The sequence below is a fragment of the Rhamphochromis sp. 'chilingali' genome (assembly GCF_963969265.1).
Source record: "Rhamphochromis sp. 'chilingali' genome assembly, chromosome: 18".
Taxonomy (NCBI): Eukaryota; Metazoa; Chordata; class Actinopteri; order Cichliformes; family Cichlidae; genus Rhamphochromis; species Rhamphochromis sp. 'chilingali'.
Window position 1 is genome coordinate 35,473,183 of NC_137945.1, and position 26,439 is coordinate 35,499,621.

The 26,439-nt window shown below is 43.2% G+C and overlaps 1 protein-coding gene across 1 annotated transcript in view; it reads left to right on the top strand.

Moving 5' to 3' along the window:
- reck (reversion-inducing-cysteine-rich protein with kazal motifs) overlaps window positions 1-21,711 on the top strand; it is a 100,997-nt gene extending 79,286 nt beyond the window's left edge. Inside the window, exons 18-21 of the mRNA XM_080865841.1 lie at window positions 10,952-11,162; window positions 11,523-11,596; window positions 15,707-15,862; window positions 20,123-21,711. Of these exons, the coding sequence (XP_080721967.1) occupies window positions 10,952-11,162; window positions 11,523-11,596; window positions 15,707-15,862; window positions 20,123-20,335 (654 nt within the window). The 3' untranslated portion in view covers window positions 20,336-21,711. The remainder of the gene's footprint in view (window positions 1-10,951; window positions 11,163-11,522; window positions 11,597-15,706; window positions 15,863-20,122) is intronic.
- Window positions 21,712-26,439: the final 4,728 nt, after the last annotated feature.

Consider the following 26,439-nt stretch of genomic DNA (forward strand, 5'->3'; position numbering starts at 1 on the left):
TCTCAGCTGCATTTGAATAAAGCACCAAATCCACACTTTAAGCTTAAATTTCAAAACTTACATTTAACTACTGATTTTATCTACTGTTCTGATTTTATCTGTTTTGATTTTATATACTGTTGTTTGTTTGTTTGTTTGTTAATTAGTTAGTTAGTTTATTTGCTTGTTTTATTCAATTTTAAATCATGCTTTTTATTTGTTCTTGTTTCTAATGTCTCTGTAAAGCACTTTGAATCACCTTGTTGTTGAATTGTGCTATACAAATAAACTTGCCTTGCCTTGCCTTGCCTTGAAAAACCTTCAGTCGGCTGCAACAAAAGTGGACAGGGACTAGAAAGAGGGAGCACATTTCTCCCATTTTGGCTTCTGTTCACTGGCTCCCTGTGAATCTCATCTTAAAGACCTGGTAGTATTCTATCACCCCAACTGAGCAGGTCAGTCTCAGAGCGCTGGGGTGTTTGTAAACCGTAAACAGGGCATTGAAAAGTGGAACTGTTTGGATTCAGGAGACAGACAGTATCTCTACTTTTAAGATTAGGTTTAAAACTTTGCTTTTTGATAAAGCATATAGTTAGGGCTGGATCAGGTGACCCTGAATCCTCTTAGTGCATCATGAGGAGCCCCCAGCAGCCTAGGCCTACTGCAGCCTAACTGTTCTTTTCACTCACTCTGCATTGAATAATTAGTTACCAATCATTTCTGGCACTCTTCGACAGTGTGTCTTTTGTCATGTCTGCACTTTCATAAAGACGCTGACTGTAATGACAGCTGGGGTGGACAAGGCTAAGCATCAGCCTTTCAAATGAATTTAAAGTCTATCTGGGTCTTTGGTTGATTAATAGGCTGGTGTGGAAAAATGCTGCCACTCCTCCTATTCTGACAGTTGTTATGATTTGGAGTGTTGATTCATTTAAACTAACATAATCATCCTGCTGCAACCAGGTTTCTGTAAGGCAGAGTAAATCCATTTGTTGATCAATTATTAAGTCATGTACTAACAGAGACTCGGAGGAGAGAGACCTAATATTTAATAATCCACATTTCACTGGGTTTTTTTTGTAAACATATTTATTGAGGGCAGCACGGTGGCACGGTGGTTAGCACTGTTGCCTCACAGCAAGAAGGTCCTGAGTTCAATTCCACCATCAGGCCGGGGTCTTTCTGTGTGGAGTTTGCATGTTCTCCCCGTGTTTGCGTGGGTTCTCTCCGGGTACTCCGGCTTCCTCCCACCGTCCAAAGACATGCAGCTTGTGGGGATAGGTTAATTGGATAATCCAAATTGCCACTAGGTGTGAATGTGCGAGTGAATGTGAGTGTGAATGGTCGTCTGTCCCTGTGTGTTGGCCCTGCGACAGACTGGCGACCTGTCCAGGGTGTACCCCGCCTTTCGCCCTATGACAGCTGGGATAGGCTCCAGCGCCCCCCGCGACCCTGAAAAGCGGAAGCGGATGGATGGATGGATATTTATTGAATTTTGTATTCATAAACATCCAACACTTTAAACACCTTGAATATGTGGCAGTAAGAAAGCACTAAGAAAGCAAGACATTCAAAAAACAAATTAAAAAAAATACTAAGGGAAATTAAAAAAATAAAATAAAATAAAAAACAAAAAAAAAGTACAGGATAGTCTATACTGTATACATTCCCAAATTTAGTTGCATATTTTCATTACATTATCCTCTCTCTCCAGTTCCTCAACATCCCCAGTCTTTAATAGCTCCAGGATCATTTTCCAAATGTCAAAAACTTCTGATGATCTTTTCCTAACCACATAGGTCAGTTTCTCAGGAACTAAACTTGATGACACACTGTTTAACCATTGGTCAAAAGAGGGGCCACCAACATTCTTCCAGCATATTGCAATGCAACATTTGGCCTGGAGTAAGAAAAGGTCAACCATCTTTCTGTCTGAGCTAAATTACAGTCATCTTAATAAATGCCTAAAATACAGATGTTGGGACTTAATGGGACAGGGTGATCTGAGAAATATATTTTAACACTGAGCACTAAAACTTTTGAATCTTTTCACACTCCCACAAAGAGTGGTACAATGGACCCTTGTGATCAGTACACTTATAACATATGTCCACTATATTAGGATAAAACATTAAAACATTTTTTCAATTTCTACCCACAGCAAGAAAACGTATTTAGAAAACTAAAACATTGTGGCCCTCAGCTGAGCAGCCCAATAATACCATTCTAGGTTTGGCAACTGTAGCCCTCCTCTATCATAGGGCACGTAGAGGAGAGAGAGTCGAAGTCTTGGCTTCCTGTTGTTACAGAAAAAATTAGAGAGAAGCTTTCTGTTTTTTGGGAAAAAAGAAGGTGGCGGGGCTAGTGGAACTGATTGAAAAGCATATAGGAATTTGGGTAATATGGTCATCTTTTTTATGTTTATTCTTCCCAGTATAGATATAGGCAATGTTGTCCATCTGTTGATCTCTTCCCCCAATTCTGCTACCATGGGTTCGTAGTTGGTTGAACTAAGTTTGCTTATAGTTGGAGTTATTATGATGCCCAAGTATCGAAATCCTTATGCAGCATTCACAAATGGGTGGGATACTAATGGTTTTCTCCTCTCATTACCATTTAAAAATATAATTGATGATTTTTCTCTGTTCACCTTGAATCCCGAGATTGTACCAAGTTGATTAATCAATTCCAAGAGAGCAGGTATTGTTTCTGCAAGCTGTGATAGAAACAAAATAGTATCATCAGCATACATTGCTATCTTGTGTTCAATATCCATGGTCTTAATGCTGTGAATTGAGGTGTGTGATCTAACCACTATCGCCAGTGGTTCCATGTCTAAAACGAAAAGGTGAAATTGGTGACCCTTGTCTCGTACCTCGAAACAATTCAAAAGGGTGAGAGATGAAGTTATTAGTAGATATCATTGCAGTAGTATCAACAAGTATTATTTTGACCCATCCACAAAAATGTTCACCAAATCCAAACCGTTTAAGCACCTCGAGCATATAGGGCCATTCCACTCGGTCAAATGCTTTTTCTGCATCGAGAGATAAGATTGCATTGTCAGGGAACTCTTCACAGGCATGAATTATATTAAGAACTCTCCTCACATTGTGAAACCCCTGTCGGCTTTGCACAAAACCATTTTGGTCCGTATGTGTAATGGCAGGTAGTATCCTTTCTAGTCTCATTGCTAAAACGTTTGCTATAATCTTTGCATCGGAATTTAAAAGTGATATGGGTCTGTATGAACCTTGTTCAGGGGCCTCTTTGCCTGGCTTTAGAATAAGAGTGATCAGAGCATTTCGTAATGAAGCAGGGAGACTCCCTGTTTTAAAGGATTCCAAATACACATCTACCAATTGACTATGTGCACGTTAGCATATGCTACTTCCGGTGCGGAAACTCCTGTGGGGAGCTTTGTTTCCGGTGTCCTATTCGCGCCTGGTTTACGGCCCAAAACAAGTTAAGCAAATGAATGAATCAAGCGGCGATTTACATTTCTATAGATGTCTCAGGCATTTACCCAACATATCTGTAAATGATGTTCATCGACTTGTTGATATGTTTTCCCCGCGCCTCAGAGCAAAAGAGAAAAGGGATTCAAATGTTATATTTCTCAGCTGTCCCTTGTTTATCGCAGGTGTTATGTTCTAAAAATAACCAGCGAGAGGTGAAATCAAGTAGCCAATTTTATTTTTTGATGGTGCAAAACGTTTGGTGGACATCGTGGACATACAGTACTGCACTTCAGAGTCACACTGCTAGCATCGATGCAGCGATTCTGTACTGTACAGGAGAGACATCACGGAGGAGATCGTCTGCAGCGATCAGGACGCAGGACACAATGTGACGTAAAAATAAGCAAACTTGCACTAAAAAAATCTGTGAAACAGCGAGGTGAAAGGTGAACCGCGTTATAGCGAGGGACCGCTGTAATTTTGAAGGTAAGTCACAACATACCCTTCGTAAATACTAATGTATAGAAACCGTTACCAGCAATCATTCATTTTTTGTGTGGCTTTTTTCACGGTTTGTTAACATGCTGTGTAGGTGTGTACTTGACTAGCTGATCTCGACATAACGGGGAAACATCTGGTTTGACTATTCGTCACCTGTAGTTTGAATGCTGAACATTTGCCTGTTTAATTCATAAGACCAGTCACTATGCAGAGATGTGCTTCTGCATGTGGACGATGTGTCTTCTGCTGCAGTGATGCAGTTCTGCTTGTGTTGAGTGATGTAAACAACTGATCGATCTAAACTCTTTAAACGTCAAAATTGATCATTAGACTTTTTATGACACAGCAGCGGTGAGTGTTCCCACCTTCTCTTTGTAACTTAACGCAATCTTTCCGTTTTCGAGTTTTGGACATGATTTTGGAGGATATCGTCGCAGTAGCGATTGACTGCAAAGTAAAGCTACCGGAAATGTACAACCCCACATCCGGTCTCAAACCAGGAAGTTAGCATTTTCTCGTGCACAGGGTCAATGGGGCTATTATTTTCTCTTTAAATAGTTTATAAATATCTATCGGGAGCCCATCTGGGCCAGCTGTTTTACGTCCTTTCATGCTTGTGATGGCATTAGAGACATCATTCAGATCCAAATCCTTCTCCAAAGCAATTTTTGTATCTTCAGAAATACAAGGGATGGTCAGGCCATCAAGGAAACTCTGCGTTCAGAGTCAAGTAAGCCATCTGAATTATATAGCAATTTATAATATCAGTGATTCCTGAGATTAGGGACAAAACAGGTTTTAATTTTCTAAAATATATTTTTTGTTTTTTCAAAAACATATTTACTAGGGGTGCAACGATACACAAAATTCACGGTTCGGTTCGATACTTTGGTGTCACGGTTCGATATTTTTTCGATACAAAAAAATGTTCATGCCTTTTTAATTTGTCATTTATTAAAATTATAAATATATATTTTAACTCAAAAGTACAGTTTTTAAATTTAACCCTAACCCTTGTGCGTGTTTTTTATTTTGACAGCGAATGCGCACCTGCGGACCACTTATGTGCAGCCCTGGTTATTTAGCTCGTCATATTGCAGCCACAGAAATTATTTTGTCCATGAAACCATAAAGCTGCACTTTCTTTTTGCCTTATAGTCTGATTTGTCATAACTTCTCCGTTTTGTGGTAAGCTTTTCTTTGGCTGTCACTTCTTCACCCTGACCTGTCTTATTTGGCTCAGCAGAACTGAAATATATATCCTGCTGCTTTTACACACGCACTCACATAAGCTCAGCGATTCTCTGCGCGATCAACCTCTCACATGTTTAAGCTTGCTGCGGGAGATTTCACTTGTCATGTTTTCATAGTAAGCTAACGATTGATAAGACGATGTCAGAGGAATTGGTGCACAAATTATCATCACTCACAGATCAGTGCTGTCGCTCTCTATACACAGTTTGCGCGATTGCAAAGTGAAAGCAAAAAACAAGCGCAAATTCAAACGCGATTTCAATATGTCACATATTGACAGTGGCTCACCGATGCCAATGACATAATTACCCAGCTACATTTCTGAAAGAATGCAAAAGCATTGACATATATTTTTCCTTCCTACGATAGCCCGATGGGCACGGCAGAGATAGATTTTGGTAGCCCGACTGGAAAAATCGCTAGCCCCAGGACGTCGGGCTAGCGATTTTGTGAGCCTTGTATCTGATTGAGGAATCACTCATCTTTGGAAAAGAGAGTTTATTACAGATAAATGGCTCTTTCCAAAATAAAAGCTATACTATCCGCTTCTTCTGGGCTATATTCTCAGCAGCATATTAAACATATCAGGTCCCCATAAGGAGAATCCTGTGCTAACGGCTGTCTAAATGACTCGGGTAAAGTTTGTAGCATGCATGCTTGTTGTTTTTGTCTGCTTCCACTTGTCTTTGCACTAGGATGATGTCGGCGTAAATGTGCAGTCATATTCGTTGTGTTCCCACTAGTGCTTTCAGGTTAATCTGAAATGACGTTAACGCCACAACACGGCAAATCTCCGTTAACGAGCTACCGCGGATCGCCCCGTGCATGGGGCTGGACGGCCAACACGTTAACGAGCTAACTGCGCTAACACACTAGTTCCCACCCATGTAATTGAGCATTGTGTGGCACATCCAACATACTGTTTTACTTTAGTCCATGACTCGCTTACCTTCAGGGTCATACTTCACATAAAAACCAAAATAGTTCCAAACGCCAGATCTGAATGAGGGTGGGGGAGGTTCAGTTTGCCATGTTGCGAAGAGAGCTTAACTTCTGTCTTGCTAGCTTGCCCTGCGCTCTTCCTTCTGACTATGCTGTCTGTGTTGAGCGCTCAGTGGATCTGCGCTCGACAGTGCAGCCTAGGCGGAGTAGTCGAACGCAGATTCACTGAGCGCTCAACACAGACAGCATCGTCAGAAGGAAAGTTGATAAATAAAATAAATTACAAATTTTGTATTGTTTGATAGATATGCGTACCGAACCGAAAGCACTGTATCGAACGGTTCAATATCGATACGAGTATCGTTGCACCCCTAATATTTACATATAATTGTTACACAAAGTTTTGGCTGTCTCACCATGTTTTGGTCTCCCATTTTTTAATAATTTATGCTTTTGCTGGAGAAGTGCAAGGTTTTTGTCAACACCATCAGACACAAAGAAATGCAAAAATATATATTTTAAATTAAGTTGTTTCAGCAATTTTGACTATTAGCAGGTTCTCTGTTCTACTGTTTATGCACATATGTTTTCAAACTAATTATACCACGTTTAAAAGTTAGATTGTTTTGGCTTTTTATTATTAGAGTTACAGTCATACATATTTTCAGAAGCTTGTATTTAATCTCTATAAGTCGTGGCTAACACCGCTAGCATGAGACACGAGCGTGATGCTACCGGGATTCCAGCTGCTGCGGGCGGACAGGACGAGAGAGAGCGGTAAGAGGAAAGGAGGGGGAGTGGCAGCGTTTGTGAACGACAGATGGTGTAACCCTGGGCACATCACTGTGAAAGAACAACTCTGCAGCAGAGACATTGAGCTGTTAGCCGTTAGCATGCGTCCGTACTACCTGCCCCGGGAGTTCTCGCATGTTATCGCGATAACAGCGTATGTCCCCCCCTCGGCCAACGCAGATGCAGCCTGTGACTCTCTCCACTCTGTGGTCAGCAGACTGCAAACACAATCTCCGAGAGCCCTTCTCATAATATCAGGGGACTTTAATCATGCCTCACTGGACTCCACACTGCCCACCTTCACCCAGTATGTGACCTGCCCCACCAGAGACAATAAAACACTGGACTTACTGTATGCCAATGCAGAAGAGGCATACAGTTCATCACCTCTCCCTCCACTGGGCAAATCTGACCACAACCTGGTGCACCTTGTCCCTGTGTATGAGCCCTTAGTGCGCAGGGAGCCACCAGCCACCCGCACAGTACAGAGATGGTCGGAGGAGAGCGAGGAGGCTCATAAGGATTGTTTTGAGTCGACTGTGTGGGAGGTGATCTGTGACGACCACGGAGAGGACATCGACAGCCTTACTACATGCATTACTGACTCACCCACCCCCACTACTGCTGTTCCACCTCTGACACCTCAGACACTTCACACCTCCTCTATTCACCCTGCTCACTCCTCCCCACCCCCAACAACAGCATCCAATACACACTCAACACAAGGCTCCAGCCTGCCTCTCTCAACCACCCAGGTTAGGAGGCAACTGAGGAGGAAAGGAAAGCTGTGGGTCCAGATGGCATCAGCTCAAGAGTGGTCAGGTCCTGCGCGGACCAACTGTGTGGGGTGATGGAGCACCTCTTCAACCTGAGCCTGAGGCTGGGAAGAGTCCCACAGCTCTTGAAAACCTCCTGTGTTGTACCAGTGCCAAAGACATTCCCTATTCCGAGCAGGGTAAACTGTTCCCTCGATGTTTTTCTCATAAGGGTCTTCTGAATCGCTCTTTGTCTGGTCCCTCACCCAGGACCAATTTGCCATGGGAGACCCTACCAGGAGGCAAAAGCCCCCAGACAACATAGCCCCTGGAATCCCTGGGACACACAAACCTTCCACCATGGTAAGGTAGCAATTCACGAAGACGGCCCTGGTGGTTGCATTTGTTTGATTTCTATTTATTGAGAAGTAGAGATCCATGTTTTCTCCTATGAATTTTATGAAGTCAGAATCTTGTAACCAAATTTTAGGGTGTAAGCACCAGTTAAAATAGTGTTTGTTCACTTGTACAACATTATAAAATAGCGAGACTGGGGCATGATCTGACAGAACAATACTACCGTGAATACTGTCAGTTACACTAGGTAACAACGATGAGGAGATAATAATCTATTTGAGAGTGGGTTTTAAATGTTGAAGAGTAGCATGAGCATTCCGTTCTGGTAGGACTTTGAGAGATTCAAATCTTCTATGTATCGAAGTAGTTTCTTTCTTGTTTGAGAATGTGAGGTATCTGTCCCTGACGAGCGATCAGTCTTTGGGCCCAAGGTACAATTTAACCCTTTACAGCCGATCGGAGCGGGCACGCTCTGTTTTGCGTAACTATTTTTAAATCCCGGTAGCTCTGCAACCACGTAAGCTAGCGCAATAATTTTTTTTGCATATGAAACTGGAGGAGTTGTACTTACATCTTATGCCATCAGCTTGTCCTAGGTCACAGTTTCCTTCCACATATAGCTTTGCAAAAACTGCATAAAAATCACTTGCAGCAACAAAAACATAATATTCCAGAAACACGCTTCGCCGATCCAATCAGCTGTTTGTAACACTTCCTACGTCCATCAGCGTGAACTATCACATGACCGCATGACCTGCCCGAAACCGGAAGTGACGTCATTTTGCGGAAATGTAGTTTTTTTTTTACCATCGTACCTCATGAGCTTATACTTGTGTTTTTAAAAGTTATGTTTGACTTCATGACTTTCTGTGTCGTTTCTGGGATGCTTAGGACTCATATTTCACTGCTGGAAATAGTTTATTGTGATGCATATGCTGTTATTTTGCAAATTTGCACTATAATATTTATTTTCGTTTTTCCTGCAGTATATAAAAATTGGTGTATTTCAAAAATAAAACTATGAAGACACTTAAAATAAATTTCCTGTGGTGGGAAACTAGTTTGTGCAACTTTTTTGTATTTACAGTTTTGAGGGATAAGCCTCTTAAATTTCTCTAACTAGAAATATATGTTTAAAAAAACAAAAGACGATTTTCAAATTCTTTGTAGTTTATTGCACTTTTTTGCAATTTATGTAATTACTATGCACCTAATGCAGACATATTATTAAAGTTTGGGCTATAATGGTTGTATTGATGTATAGCAACTTGAAATGCTCCCAAAAATGGCTCCACAGCATGTAAAAATATAATATAAGCTCTGGCGGACTTGGTTCTGTGGTAGGTCTTAAAGGGTTAAGTCACCTGCCAATATGATCTTACCAGGAAGGGTGGCCATTAACAAAAACACATTCTCAAAGAACAATGGGTTGTCATCATTGGGGCCGTAGACATTAAACAAATTTATATTTCCTTTCAAGAAGGTACCCTGGACCACCAAAAATCTACCCGCACTGTCATAAATAGTGTTATTTACCTGAAAAGGCACTGAGTTGTGAATTAACACTATAACCCCTCTAGAATGAGATGGGAAACAGGACGCTAGTACTTTGCATGGCCATCTCCTTTGTACTTTCACCAAGTTGTTTCTGAGTCGATGGGTCTCCTGGATAAAAACGATTGAGGACTTCAGATGCTAAAGCCTGGTAATAACCTGCTTTAGCTTAGTCACTTTTACCATCCCCCTTACATTCCAAGAAGTAAATTTAAACTTCTTATTTGGAAGCACCTCATGTTTTGAGGAGTATTGAAAAAACAAACACAAAGCTGAAAATCTGCCATAAACAAATCTCCTTAGCTATCACCCCGAACCAGACAGCCCTCCCTCCTGTGCACTCACCGATCCAGTGTAAATAAGGGAGCAGTTAGACCAAACCAAGCAATCTTAAAAGAACAAAATACAACTAACAAGTTCTTCATGTCTCCCAGCGATAGTAAATATTTTCACGAAAATGTATATCTGAAATGTTCATTGGAGTCTCTTCTGCAGCTTATAACACAAGTGAAGAACCGATTACTTCTTGGGACAAAAGTTTATTTGTGAGGAGAGCTACCTGTTTAACAAGTGCATCAGACTTGTTTTTCTCTGAGTTAACTGTGTCTTCTACGTTGCTAATTCGCACTTCTGCTTCATCCATGCGTGCCAAGAAGTCCTGCCTGCACGTCCCTGTTAACGTCCTGTATGGCTTCCAGCACCACATCAATTTTCGTGGAAAAGTCATTTCTGATCTCGTGGAGAATCTGAATGACATCCATGTTGTGTGCCGTTCCAGTATTTTCGCCTACGCGTGGCTCAGGTCTAGCATCATCTGCTGAGTTAGCTTGACTACTAGCATACGATACATCGTCTTCCCCATTTGGAGAAGGGTTAGTTTTAATTTTAGTGCCTTCTTCGCTGGCATATTTTTGCATGATATTATACTAAATGGCCACAGGTGGTAAATTTCACTGTTCGTGGAGTAAAAGTATAATTCTAAGGCTTTTATGCCGGGAGCTCACCAAAAGCCATATGTTTAGCCACGCCCCCGACATTTCACTGTTTTACTCTTTGGTTTGGTGTTGTTCTGTACTCTATTCTTTTTTACTCATAACTAAAAGAAGTTTAGTTATTGTTGTTTTTTTGAATTTGCAAAATCTTCTTGTTGATTGATCGAAGATGACTCACAGTTTTGTCCATTTGAAATTATTTCAAAAACACAACAAAGGTACATTTTAGTTTTGTCTAGTGCTTTTTATCAGACTAACAGTACCTTAAACATAGCTTTTGTTTGTATGTATGTATAGTACAAAAAGAAGACAATCAAATACACTTCCCATAATGTAAATAGTGCCTGGTGTGTTCTGTCCTCAGGAAGGCTGCAGAAAGCCAAAACAAGTCTGTGGCCATAATGGCGAAACCTACAACACGGTGTGTGGCGCCTATTCTGACCGTGTCACTGTGGACTATGAGGCCCCCTGCAGAGCTGTGGGAGCTGTCTCTGACGTGGCCCCTGACTCAGCCTGCAGTTTGGTTTCATGTCCAAGTCTGTCCACTCCAGGCTGCCACCCTGTCACTCCACCAGGTGAGTGGAGTAGCACCATACATGAAAAGGTTAACTGGGGTCAGCCAGCAGATAAAATTACACCGTGTACATGACATTTATGTAGCGTCATGGGCAGTACGGTGGTACAGTAGTGAGGACTGGTTCCTGGCAGGGCCTTTCTATGTGGAGAGCGCGTGTTCACCCTGTGCCTGCATGATGACTGCAGCTCCCTCAGGCCAGGACATGCATTTTAGGTTAACTGGTGATTCTAAGTTGACTGTGGATGTGAGGTAAAGTGGTTAAAAATGTCTGAAACACTTTTAACTGTCAGTACAAGTAGGATAGTGTCACATAAAGACGTTGCATTTTATTATAATATGTTCTCTGAACTTTATCCAGGAGCCTGTTGTCCCATATGTGCCAGCATCCTGCAGATCCTCTGGAGCAAAGAGCGAATGAACACGTTCTCAAAGGTATGGACGGTTCACAGCTGTTTGTTTGTTTAGGTAACAAATCCACTGTCCAGTATGATATGTTTATGAATGATTTATGCTGATGACAAAGGGAGTTTCAAAGTACTATTTTCTTTAATCAGTGTTGTTAGGTTTGACTTATAGGTAGGGTATGAAAGCTAGAGCAGGTAAAATCAATATTGACCAGTTTTCATGGTGATGTGTCGTAACAACCAGTACAATCCACACATTCAAAGAAATCAGACATACATGTCCATAAGTTATGTGTAAGAATGAGAAATGACACATGTAAAATGAAGAAAGGGAGGTGCAAAAAGGCGTGGAAAGTTTAAAGCTGAAATCTGTCAGTAAATAGAAAGCAGTCCTGCAAACTAATAGAAGCTGGTTCAGTCCCCACTGATGGCCTATAAAACGCTGTCTCATTACCGAGATGTACACCAGAAACATTTCATAATAGATAAAACCGTGAGCTCTCTCAAGATATTCACATCCTTATTTTTCAAAACATACTGAAAGCACTGTTTAGAGAAGAACTACTGAAGGTTCCAGTGGGCACTGTTGGGACCACAATCCCAAAGCATCCACTATAAACTGGCTACAACCAGGCGCTGCCCTTAAGATTTCAGGTAGAGGAGTAACAAGAATGATCAAAAGGGTTGTGCAAGAGCCAAGGACGACTTGTGGAGGGCTACAGAAGGACCTGGAATCAGCAGGTACAACTGTTTCAAAGAAAACAATAAGCAATTCACTCAGCCGCCTGTATGCACACTCACCATGCAACATGCCATTGTTTAAGAAAAAGTATGTTGAAGTCCGTTTAAAGTTTGATGAAATTTGCCTGTGAAGTACTGGGAGACTATGGTCTGGTCAGATGAGACCAAGATTGAACTCTTTGGATGCTACGTCATGTTTGGAGGGAAAGGGTACTGCATATCGCCCCAGAAACACCATACCCAAACTGAAATTTGGTGCTGGGAACATCATAGTGTCGGGCTGTTTTTTCTCTATACACCACTGGCATTCTTCATGTAATTGAATGAAGGATGAATGGGAAAATGTACCAACACATTCTTGATAAAAATCTGCTGCCAAGATGATGAAGATGAAAAGAGGGTCGTTGCTGCAACAAGACAATGATCCCAAACAAACAGCCAAAGGAAGGAAGCTAAAGCTGCTGGAAGGGCCCAGTCACCTGACCTGAATCTGTGGAAAGTGCTAAAGCTAAGAGTTCATACAAGGGGCCCACAAAAGCTTCAGGGTCTGAAGACTGACGGCCAAAATCAGGAGGACAATAAATGTTCCCCATGTGGATCAAATAAGCAAGTTCAGTACTTTGTGTCTGTGTCATTTCTCATTAATATGCCACTTAATTGGATTTCTCCGTGGATTGGATGGGTTGTTAAACACACCTGGTGAGAATTCAATAGCGCCTTTAGAGATAGATTTACTTACAAAATTTGTGATGTGTTATTCCCACACAGGGATGCTGTGTGAGACTTTGTCTGAGCCGCTCTAGCATTGTCCTCTATGGGCAAGGGAGATGGAGGAGGCTGTGCTTATGACATTCATGGGAGAACTGTAAATCCTGTCTTGATGAGACTGACCCTGGATGAACGAGAAGGATGGTGGCTACATTTTGATGTATATATTATACCAGCGGTCCCCAACCCCCGGGCCTTGGACTGGTACCGGTCCGTGAGTCGTTTGGTACCGGGCCGCGAGAGTTGAGGCTCAGGTGTGAAATGTCTGGTTTTCAGGGTTTTTATCGGTTTTCAGCGTTATTTTGTTATCGTTTTTATCGTTAACTCTGTTTTCCTGGGGCTTTTCACGTGTGTTATGAATAAATCTTTTTTTTTTTGGTACCAGTACTAGTTTTATTTTGTTGTATTTATCCGCGACACCTTAAAGGCCGGTCCATGAAAATATTGTCGGGCATAAACCGGTCCGTGGCGCAAAAAAGGTTGGAGACCGCTGAATTATACCATCAAACCCATAAATATTTGGACAGAGACAGTTTATGTTTTTTTTATTTTGGTTGTGTACATTACCACAATGAATTTGAAATGAAGCAACTCAGGTGCAGTTGAAGAGCTTTCAGCTTTAAGTCAGTGCAACTGCCTAAAACTGTGAGGACCCAAAGCATTCTTCTAATGCAGTCTCTTCATTTTAGGAGCTCAGAGTTGGACAGATTGGTGCAGTGTGCAGCACTGTAGCCTCACCTGAGTTCAGTTCCACCATCAGCCTTTCTGTGTGGAGACTGCATGTTCTCACTGTGATGGCGTGGGTTCTCCGGGTACTCTGGCTTCCTTCCACAGTCCAAAGAAGTGCAGTTAGTGGGGTTAGGTTAACTGGTAAATCTAAAGTACCCATAGGTACGAATGTGAGTGCGAATGAAAGACCAGACAAAGAGCGATTCAGAAGAACACCATGGGAACCGTTCACCCTGCCTGAGATAGGGTTACCAGGCCTCGCCCTAGAGCCAGGCCGGCAGAGGGTGCCCGAGGGCGAGCATCTGCTGACTGTAGAAGTAATATTCATCCAGGAAGGTCTTTTCATTGGCCTTCAGGTCAACGGTGATCCAGGGTTTCTTACTGGGAAAACAGACATACAGTCCTAGTTGGGAGGATGTATCCTCACAGAAATGTGTATGGTCAGTGATGCAGTCTGTGCTGCTGTTGATGTCTTCCCCATATGGATCATCCCAGTCTGTCGCATCCAAGCAGTGCTGCAGGGTCTGGCTGGCATCCTGACTCCACCTCCTCACAGACTTGGTGGAAACAGGAAGTCTTTGAACACATCAACATGCATACATCCTGTGCGTTCTCAGAGGTTTATTCATTTTACAGACTGCTGGGAGGTTGTCAGAGTCAATCATCACAAACGTCTCAGGGTGTTTACACTGTAGGTCAGCTACAGTCGTGTGGAAGAGGTCACACAGAGGTCATCAGCTGATGCTGGTACATAAACACCAGTCAATAAGCTGAGGGTGTACTGAGTGATCAGCACTAGGTTACTCTATAAAATTGTCTTTCTTTTCCCAAGCACATCAAAATAGTTTACAACATAACAGGTTACACATCACACCACAAACAACGTCTCTATAAAAGCATGATTGGGAATCCTAACATCCAGAAAATATAGATTGATATGTAGAAAAAATCAAACCCAGACACTCAGAGGAAGCCATGCCTGCCTGGATTACTTCATGTCAGAGGAAGAGCACAGCCCAAATGTGAGTGAGGGAGACAGTGATGTGGAGCTGCTGATGGATGTCCTGATCATAAATCAGTAAATGTTGTGGTGTGATGAGGCTGTAGTAACCTGTGCTTTTCCCAAGCACAGGTTACTACACTGGAACGGTCACCACACAGTCTCTTGTGTTATAAAGTGCTTCACAAACCTGAACATTACGGCTAACAGCTGTAGATTTTCCTGTTTCAGTGAAGCTAGCCCAACAACAAAGAGCCACTTAGTGTTTAACACAGTGACAGTGGACAGGTTACCAACATAGGACTCATAGTTGCAGCTGGGGGCGGCACAAACGTGACCCCCTCAGTAGCTGGCTAACATAAACTGATGTACTGACCCAACCAACCAATCTGGTGGCATCACGCTCTGTACTGACACAACATGGTGCTGAACATGTTCTGTAACCTTTCATTTTAAGCACTTTGGTTTTTAAATCCAGGCAGACAGACAGAGTGAAGTCTTTTTTTCATGTAAATGAACTACTGCTGTCAGCGTTAATCTCGTTACAATGACGTTAACGCCATAACCGCATTAACGTAGCAAATCTCCATTAGTGTCAACGTGTTAGCGCGGTGACGCGTTAGCGCTGTGCAGCCCCACAAAGGGGAGATTTGCTGCGTTAATGTGGTTATGGCGTTAACGTCATTTTAACTAGATTAACACTGACAGCGCTACTAGAAATGCATCGATTTCTGTAGTAAGCTCAATGCTGTCATTATATTTGTGTCAGTGTTTTCCAGTAAAGACAGATACTGTGGTGCTGTGCTGGGAGCATTTGTTGCCCTCATTAAAGTGTCACTGACCTGTTGTATGAAAGTTGGACAGCAACATGAATGTAATGCTGTGTGTCGCTGCGTGCAGCTGAACAAGAAGCAGCCGGTGACGGTCCACGATGTCCTTCAGATCCTGCGGCCTCACATCTCAGTGCCGCAGTGCGATGTTTTCGGCTACCTGAGTATTGACCACCTGCTGGTGGTCATCATCGCCCCAATGGACCAGCAGCCAACACCTCTGCAGGTAACAAACACCATCGTGCACACACACAGATATAGTCTGTTATATCTGTTGTTCTGCACACGCTTATGTGTTCTTTACTTTGATGAGAATGTGTGAACATTGTGTTCACAGTGTTTGCAGTGAAAGGCTACACTTTAGCTGTGTGACGTTCCCCTGAATGAATTAATAGCATGCATTTGTGTGTGTTGCTGTCACATGATCTTTTAATCACGTGTTCTGTTCGGCAGTCGTGACGAGTGCAGTTCAGGTCTCAATGCTTTGCTGTGCCAAACACATTGTTTCCCCAAGAAGAGCAGCTTTGGCGCTCTGTAGGCTTTATTGGATTTATTTATGTTATATTATTATCTGTGTGGATGCTGCAGTCGACGGGGTGAAGGCTGAGGGGAACGTTGGAGATGAACCAAACACATCAGGTCTCCAACTTTATTTCGTTACGGGACCAGTTGATCAAATCCATAATAATCCATCCTTTAGGTTTTAGAGAACAAGACTGAGGAAATCTTTGAGGGTTAGAGTTAGACGAAACTAGACAAAGACATAGAAGCAGCAGCAGGGAAGATAAGGGAGGGAGAGGGTGAAAGATGGGCCCTCCTCCTCCGAGAGCCAGAGAGTCATGAAGCATGTAGTTAGGCCTGGATAGTTGAGGTTCAGTGGGATTAGGCCTCCCCATGCAGTATTTCTACCCAACTCACCTTTTTCACTCACTATGTGTTTATGTGTGTTTCGTGACTGAGTAAAGATGGCGCCAGTGTGTGCGGCAGGCCGTCCTCGTCTCTGTTGTCAATCTCTTTTCCTTGATATTTGTTTATTATTTGTTATCTTTCTGGCACTATGCCCCCCAGATGGTTATGCATTAATCACCTATGACGGGGATACTTTGTTAAATCTTTGTTTCCCCCCCTATGCTGGGTTGGATCAAGGCTGGAATTTGGGAGATGCTACCTTTCCACGTATCATCTCTTCTACTGGTTCATACGGTTCCCCTCTCTGCTCCCCGCCTCAGAAGCGCTATAGGAAGTGGGGCAAACGGAGTGGGTTTCAGGTTCGCTTAAAGGCTTACCTTAAAGCATCAGCTGCAGCTAATTCCCTCACCACCGCGGGGATTATACGACTTCCATCTGCTCGGGATCCATCATCCTTCAGGCTGCTCAACCATCGCTGGATCTGTCCGGTTGGTAAACAAGCCTGTCCGGTTTCTCCGGTAGTCTCTCTGCCTGTTCGTGTTTGGCTTGGGTCCCCCAGTGATGGTGTACGGCTCAGGCATTTAAGCCGGCTAAGACGTGCTTCCAGCAGAGATAAGATGCCGATCTCTCGGATGGCTTTATTAAACGCAAGATCGCTGGTGAATAAAACCTTCATCTTAAATGACCTCTTCCTCTCCTCTCGGCTTGATGCTCAGTTATTGACTGAAACTTGGATTCATCCTGGTGAGTCCTCTTCTTTTTCAGAGCTACTACCCCCGGACTGTGTAGTCTTCAGTTCACCGAGGCCTTCGGGAAGAGGTGGAGGCGTGGCCTCTGTTTTTAAAAACAAACTTAAAGTTCGGCAACTGCCCTCTCCTACCTATTCTAGTTTTGAGGTTCAGCTTGTGGAGCTTGCCGGACCCCCAACGATTCTATGTGCTGTGATTTATCGACCACCTAAATATAATAGGTATTTTATTTGTGAATTTGCTGACTTCTTAGGTTCATTTTTATTAAGTTATGACCAAGCTCTTATTACTGGAGATTTTAACATACATATTTGTTGTGCTGATGACCCCCTAGCCAAGGATTTTCTTGCCCTAATTGACTCTTTTAACCTTACACAGTGGGTCAGGGAACCAACTCATCTTAAAGGTCATACCTTGGATTTAGTCCTCCCATATGCTTTGGATATTTGTACTATGGACATTGATAATGCTGGTATTTCTGACCATTTTTTGGTTATGTTTGATGTTGAGCTATGTGCAATTGATTTAAATTCTAAAGGCTGTCATCGCCCTGTACGTATCATTAACTCTGAGACTGTGGCTAACTGCATTATGGCCTTTCTAAACTTTGCCTTTTTTGATCCAGACTTCACTGATACAAACTGTTACACACTTCCATTGGTTGATGATTTTGCCAACGCTATGCTATCCACCTGTTGTTCCATCTTAGATACTGTGGCCCCTATAAAGATGAAACGTCCCAGAACTTCTCATCAACCATGGCTAAATGACACTATACGAGCCTTACGTCGTATTGAGACTAATAGCCACAACGCCCGAATGTTATTCAAAATTTTTAATTCAGTGATAAATCCCTGTCCGGACTCTTCGAGCTCGGCCTCTCAGGCTGTCTGTGAGCAATTTCTTAATCCCGCTTGTACCATAGGCCTACTAGTACAAGTGGAAATACACTAAAAATTACCTCCAAGTGTTCAATACTGAGTATTGTAAAACAACTGATTGACATCAAAATTTAAACAGGAAGCAGGATAAAGTCTGCTTACAATTATCTCTCATAAAGTTATTTTTAGCTGCTTTAACCATTTACAGCTTTTCACATGTTAATGACTTAGTTAATGATCTAACTAGCATAGCAACAGCGTTTCAGGGACATGCAACAACTGTACCCACACTCCGCACATCACGTGTCTGATTAGCCACATTTAGCTTACCGCCGTCGAGTGGATGCTCAGCATTTACGTGGAGCCACAGCTCAGTAAACCTTCCGGTTTCGCTCTGCCCTTGACAACAACAAGTGCAAATACATAATTTGTGAAAAAGATCAGTTTAGATCGTATTTTTTTTAACTCGTTAGAGGTTAATTTCTCCAGCTTACCGATAACAAAAGTTTTAGTCAGTCTGCTCTGTTCGGCTGTAGAAGCAAGAGACTGAAAACTTGGGAGCTGGTACTAAGGAGGGACAAGAGCTGCCTAGAGCTTCACCGATTGGCTGACATGCGAGGAGTGGAGTAAAACAATAGGCTCTCATCAGAGCTCATCAACCCTCTGAGAAAACTTAACCCTTGTTTGACCAGAGCATATCATATATAATCTGCGTCCCTTCTATGTTTAAATAAATATTTTGATATCATTTCACTTTCATTAACAGGGACAGTAAGAACAGGACAATGAACATTAAATGTTTTAATTTTTCTTCTCTTTTTGTTTGAGATGATTTTAGGAACTGGGTTACACTAACTCTCTCCCTGATTCTATGCGTAACCTGGGTGTCTATTTGGATAGCTCCTTTAAGCTCGATAAGCAAGTATCATCTGTAGTTAAATCTGTTTTTTTTTTTCAACTGCGCCAGATTTCTAAAGCTAAGCATTATATACCACACAGGGACCTGGAGAAACTTATCCATGCTTTTGTGACCTCCAGGTTAGATTATTGTAATTCTCTCTACTGTGGTCTCCAAGCCTTCTCTCTTCGAAGGCTGCAACTCGTTCAGAATGCTGCGGCTCGCCTTCTTACTGGCACTAGAAAATTTGACCCTATTACTCCGGCTCTTGTTGATCTACACTGGTTACCAATGAAATATCGCATTGAGTTTAAAATCTTGCTACTCACTTTTAAAATCCTGAATAACATTGCGCCCAGCTACCTCACTGACCTCCTCAATTTGTACACTCCTTGTCGTGCATTAAGATCATCAGGTCAATTACTCCCGGCCCAACCTAAGTTTAGACTGAAGACCAGAGGCTATCGTGCCTTTGCTTCAGCTGCACCCAAGCTTTGGAACAGCCTCCCTGCTTCTATTCGAGCCTTGGACTCTATCCAGTCCTTTAAATCAAGATTAAAAGCATATTTGACTTGGCTTTCCCGACCAGTTAATACCCTTTTAAATCTTTTAATTTTTAAACTTTTAAATCTTTTATTAGAGTTTATTAAATGTATTATTTTTTATTAATTTTACTGCTGTTTTTGCCTTCGTAGCATATTTTGTATTTATCTAACTCTCCTGGTCTGTTAGTGCCTCTATCCTGTCTGTGCTTGTGCCTGATTTGTACCCTGTTTTTGACTTATGTTGACTCTCCATATTACTGTGAAGCACTTTGGTGTGCCTTCGGGTTTTTAAATGTGCTATATAAATAAAATCTTATTGTATTATTAACGTGCAGCTTTCTTACATAGTGGGTCTTCCTCCAGCAGCCACAGCAGTCAGCTTTCCCTAGGATCTGCTGCTACCAAGCCCTTGCTCACAGCGTGTTGTTTTTTGGGCCTTTTCCATACAGTATAAAGCACCTTGTGGTGACTGTTGTTGTGTATAAATAATGTTTTGTTTTGCAGATTGAAGCCTGCAGTAAAGAGGCTGAGAAGATTGACTCCCTCATCAACTATGCCAGCCCCACTCTGGTGTCCCACGTCCCTCTGTCTGCCTTCCTCACCTCTGAAATCAAGACATCTTCCATCCACTCCTCAGGGAGCACGCCATGGTCACCTCTGACACCCGCCCTGTGTTTCCTTCTGGGTCTCCTTGTTACACCGGCTCCAGTGCTCTAAGTGCCAGCCTCTGTGACTCCCAGTGCCAAAGTCAGGATGGTGGGCGTGTTCTGGCAGCAATGAACAGACGATCGTGATGACAATCATTCCTATTGACTGACCTGCGTTTCAAACAATCAGGGTGGTTCAAAGCTTTTGTATCAACTGTGTTTAGTGAATAGTTACTCACTGGATTTCCCAGCCAGTGTGTGTGTGTGTGTGTGTGTGTGTGTGTGTGTGTGTGTGTGTGTGTGTGTGTGCGCGTGTGTGTGTGCGCGTGTGTGTGTGCGCGTGTGTGTGCGTGTGTGTGTGCGTGTGTGTGTGTGTGTGTGTGTGTGTGTGTGATAGACACTGTTTATCCATCCGTCCCAGGAGCACCAGGAGGGGGCGCTGATGTGTATGTTTGATTCAAGACTGCACGAAGTATCCTTGTTAAGCAGGACATCACACACACACACATCATTTTTGGTGTCACCACATCCAGGTATCTGTGTACATTGCAAACATACATTGGAACATATATAATGAAGGGCACACGTTTAAAGCCTGTGGTGCATGACAGTGTGCCGCATGTGGACCTGGTGATTGAACCTCTAACCTCAGCAGTATTATTGCTCAAACTGAGCCCAACTAATCCAAACACAGTTTGAAGGACTGGCTAAACAAAGTCTCCAAAGTCAACTTTCCCAGGATATTTAGTCTGTGCCATCGGCCCGTCTTCTGTGAAAAAAGCTCCCAGTTTGGACTGGGGAGACAGACACCCAGGCAGTGGTCTATTTCACGTAGCAGTGATCTAAAACCTTGGTCAGTTTCACCTGATCACATAAAGCTTTCGTCCAAACAAACCTGGTAACACTATACTTGAAGTGGTGCTCATAAAATATCATTATTAATAGATTGTATTATAAGGTAGAGAACCTGCAGTAACACAAAAAAAGCACCTGCTGACAGTGGAAAGGAAACCCCCCCCCTCTTAACAGGAAGAAGCAGGGAGGGTTAAATAAATAATAAATATAAATAATAAAAAAAAGTCAGAATAACTTGACCACCTTGGATTTTTGAGCACCAGCTTTGGTCCCCACATAACGACATGAGGATAAGAATCATGTCTTTGTTGCACACCATTGGCTGCCTTTCCCACGGGGGGCTAAACGAGCCCGGGCCACTCCTGCCTGGCCCCGTGGCACATGGTTACCTGCTCACCCACTGAGCTAAACTGACACCTCAGCATAAATATTAAAAAGAAATATTGTTTGAATTTTTAATGCCTTTTTCTGGTATTAGAACATGTAATAACGAGTTTAATGCCGTCAGTTAAACTGATGTATTTTATGAGCGTCACTTCTAACAAAGTGCTGCCTTGACATTCCTCAAACTCAATGAGAATCAACAATGAACCTTACAGCAGCAGAAAGGCCTGACCATCACTCCCTGTGTGATCCAGTAGCTCTGAATAGCAAAAGGGAAGTTTTCTGTTTATATATATATGAGAAGCAATAAGCCATTCACTAACAGAAAGGACAATCAGTTGCTACCCACAATCCACTGGGGGCAGATTTTCCACAGTATGCCTTATGTCTTATATGAAGTATTAATAAAAATGCAATATAAGAAATATCTCTATATTTTATATGTATCTGTCTGATTATGTGCCATGTTTCTGAAATAAATAGTTGCTATTCTTTGTTGCATGATGACAATTATAAAATGTGTTTACTCCAGAACATAATATAATATGTTTTCCCCATCTCTATGTGTGTATCTGCCTGTATAGCACAATGTGTCTCTATATCTAACAGTATTACTGTGCTAGGCAGCTCTGTAGCAGGGAACCCATCCGTCTGTTATTATTAGCATTATTATTATTACTAAGTGTTTTTTTTCTCTTACTGAGCCTGGGCTGCTTTTTTATGGTAAAAGTGTTTAATTTCAGTTTACAGTAAAAAAAAAAGTTCTAACTAAGCTGCAACAGTTCAACCTTTTGGAAGTACTCGCATTCACTTTGTTGACTCACATGATGCTTCTCTTCTTTAATATGAGGCCTGTTGTCCTGATGTTTAGCGCTATATTTTTATTTTTGTAGATTTGCTTTATATTCATCTGTTTTCTACATGAGTTTCAGTTTAATTGTTTATGTTGTACTGTCCCCTCTTTGCTAAATGTTTGAAACATGCAGTCTTTTTAAGGATCACGCCCTCAAAGATGCTGTGTTCTCATTGGCCAAGGAGAAGTGTCTGTACTTTGTAATCATTCAGTGTCCGGAACACAGAATTTAAAGAAAGCACACGAGGAAATAAAAAAATAAAATTGTATGGACAAATCGAAGCCTTTGGCTTTTTACTGTAACAGTTTTGTTTAAAAGAATCTGTATATTTTAGATGAACAGAGGGCATAATAGTTCCTCTTTAAGTCAAAGCTGGCATGATTGATTTAAATGGAGTCTGTATAGAAATAAAAAATGCACATAGAAACATACTTTATTTTTAGCAACGTGTACCTAATAATAAATATTAAAAAAAAACCCACATAGTTTGTCTTTTTAGGGTAAGGTAACTCATAAGGCTTTAGCTTAATTACCCGTAAGAGTCATCAGTTAGCTAGTTAATCTTAACTTTAGCTAGATAAACCGGCTAATATCTTTGTTAGCTAATTTGTCAAGTCTTGAGTTTAAAACTCAGTTAAATGACCTTTTTTGTTGTTCTAGTTCACTAGAATCTGCAAAACGTATATTTGATGACTGCATACATGATATATGAGCATAGCATGTAAAGATTAAAAAAGGCTAATGCTAGGAGAATGCTAAATGGTTTTTCTTCAAGCTTTCTTCAAATGGGCAGACAATGTTTTTCATTCATTGTAGGATAAAGACAATCATCTTCATTGTTACTACATTGTATTCAAAAAGGAAAAGAGATTGTAATTTGTATAGTGTAACATGTTCTGAGAGGCTAGCTTCTTACTTTGGGCAGCTAGTTAGCTAGGTTTGCTGGGTAAATAGCTGCTGTATTGTGAGATGAATGTTTATGCGCCATGTTCAAGTTAACTTCCCTTCAGGAAAAGGAATTTTAAGCTTTTAATGTTAAGGCCTATTTGGAATGGGCTAGAGTAATCAATGTACTCAGCAGAGATGGTTTCTGTAATTAAAAAAAATGGCATGACCTCTCAGTCTCTGTTACTATTCATTATTCCTTTTACCAAATTGTTGTCTTATCTGTTTTCTTGAATGGGTTTGACTCCAAAGATACCGTAAATTAAAATTTGAGGAAATATGAAAGAGCAGTACCACCTCTTACAGTGAATGTGTTTGCAGAGTAGCCTGAAGGCTGGAAAGAAATAACACAACCTCTATGTCATTTGCTGCAAAAGTGATCAAATCTGCACTGACATTTCCAGACCTCTCTAAATAGTGAACAGCGCAGTGAAAGATCGGTCGTTCATATTTAACCCACTGAGGTTCAGGATTTATGTGTTTATGTTAGATAAACACATAAATCCTCAGAGAAAAAGGCAGAATCCAACAGTCCAGCTGCAGGTGGGCCGCGGTGGGTAGATCGGTAGATCGTGCGCAGGTTTAAGCTGGTCCATTGAAACCACCTCCTGCCGACCCCCGAAGTCCAAAATGAAATGCTTGTGGCCTGGTTTAAGAACTCTATATGGGCCATCAAGGGAGGTTGATGGGCATCGTGCCTGCAAACCAAGAAGAGTCCAACGACCTCGGAACAAAAACGTCGGCCAGGCAGTGGTGCACTGGGCCAGGAACAGAAAAGGAGCCTCCTGAGGAACGGAGAGACGGCACAGAGGTATCGAAACACAGAGGGGGGCTCTCAGGCAAAAATTCTCCAGGAACTCGGAGGGGCTGCCCAAGAACGAGTTCGGCCGGAGAAACTCAGAGGTCCTCCTTAACCGCGCAGTGCAACCCCAAACAAAACCCAGGAAAGACAGTCGACTGAGTTGCCGCCCGTTAAGGAAGATTGGAGCACGGCCTTGAGTGACCGGTGAAACCGCTCGCACATTCTGTTAGCAGGTGGGTGGTATAGTATAGTGCGGTGGACCTTGACCCCCAGGCCGTCAGCCATGGCAGACCAAAGCTCCAAAATGAACTGGTGGCCCCTGTCCAAGGTAATGTCAGCGGGGGGGGGGGGGGGCAAAATACGAAACCCACGTTGACACAAATGCCCTGGCCACCACCTCCGCCGTCGTGGATACCAGGGGAACCGCCTCCGGCCACCTGGTCGTGCGATCCACCACAGTCAAGGTGCGTGAAACCCTGTGACTGCAGAAGAGGGCCGACCAAATCGACATGCACATGGTCGAAATGCCTACCAGGGACGTGGAAAGGTTCGAGGGGTGGCTAAGTGTGTCTATGGATCGTCGAGTGTTGGCATGGAACGCATGCCACAGCCCAGCTCATCACAGATTTCCACAGGCCTGGCCAAATGAACCTGGCGTTGACCAGCTTGACTGAACCCCGTACACCCGGATGAGAGAGGGCATGGATGGAGTCGAAAACACGATGGTGCCACAAACGTGGAATGATAGGGCGTGGGTGACCGGTAGAAACGTCGCACAACAAACGCGGACTGCCATCCCACACCGACGTGCCCTCCAGCACAAGGCCTGTCTGCGCGGACCAAAGGGCAAGGGCGTCCGGGTCGGTGCTCTGCTCAGCGGCCATGGCAGCGTACTCGACACTGACATACACGGGAGAAAGCAACATGTGGGGCAAAGGCCTTTCCAGCGGTGCCGTCGTGTAGTGATTCCCACTGTCAGCGCCAGATCTGCCGCTCCGGGGGAGGCAGGTGGAGGTGCTGTCGGCAGGTCCGTAGCAGGGAGCGGTAATCCCTCACTGCCAGAAACAGGGAGTTGATGAGGCTGGCCCCCACGGCCACAGGCAACTGTCAGAGGAAGAGATGGATGAAGAGCAATCCCCCATCATCTGAGACGAGCAAGGACAACATGCTCTCCATGAGTTCCAGAGCCATCACCCCATACAGGCCCGAGAGCTCCCTCGGCATCAGAGAAGGTGTATCGCCGAAGCAGCAGGTCCTTAAGGGCGACATATTTCCTGTGTGCAGGTGGGTCCCGGAGGAGGGTCATTGCACGGTGGGTGGCTAACAGGTCAAGCGAGGCCACCACATGATGAAACTTTGTGTCGTCATCTGAGATGCCGCAAAGAGCAAACTGAGCCTCCACGTGAACGAACCATGATGGGGGATCGTGGAGCCAAAAGTCCGGCAACTTGAGCGCTACGGCAGGAGGCAGAGGGCCAGCGGTCACTGGTGCATCCAGGGCGAGGCCAGCATCATCCATGGCCTGCAACATGTCCAAATCTAGGGTCACCAATGTGGAGCTATGGTACAAACGACACAGGAGCTCTAACTTTCCACTCCGACTTTATTCATCACCACACATCAACTGAACACATCATGCCACACAACTCGGCAAAACCCTTACTCTCAACTCACTTGCGAGTGGAGACCCAAGTGGGACGCCACAATGTGATAATTGTCCCATTATCCTAAAGTAGACATGAACCTCGTTTTGCACTATCTAATGGTACTTATTGAAACTGCAGAGGCGTGTGGTGATTTTTATAGAAAGCCTAACAGCACCACCACCACCACCACACATACACACACACGCGCACGTAGATCACACAAGCAAAGACACGTTCCTGCACTATTTAACAAGATTAACTGGATTAGATTAAAGCATGTCACAGCCAAACGTGAGTACAGGGACAGGGTGGAGCAACAGTTTGACAACCCTCGGAGTATGTGGCAGGGACTAAACACGATCACAGACTTTAGAGGGAAAACCAGCACACCGCAGACCACGGCCTCTCTGTGTGAGGATCTAAACGTATTCTACGTTAGATTCGACACAGCGAACACCATGAGACCGGACAGTGTGCGCACCGCGGATGACGTCAGTGCGCACACTGTGTCTGAGGAGGATGTGCGGAGGTGCTTCAGGAAGGTGAACGCACGCAAAGCTACTGGTCCGGACGGGATTCCCGGCCGCGTCCTCAGGTCATGCACGGCTCAGCTGGCTGGAGTGTTCACGCACATCTTCAACCTTTCCCTCTCTCTGTCTGTAGTCCCAGCCTGCTTCAAAATGGCCAC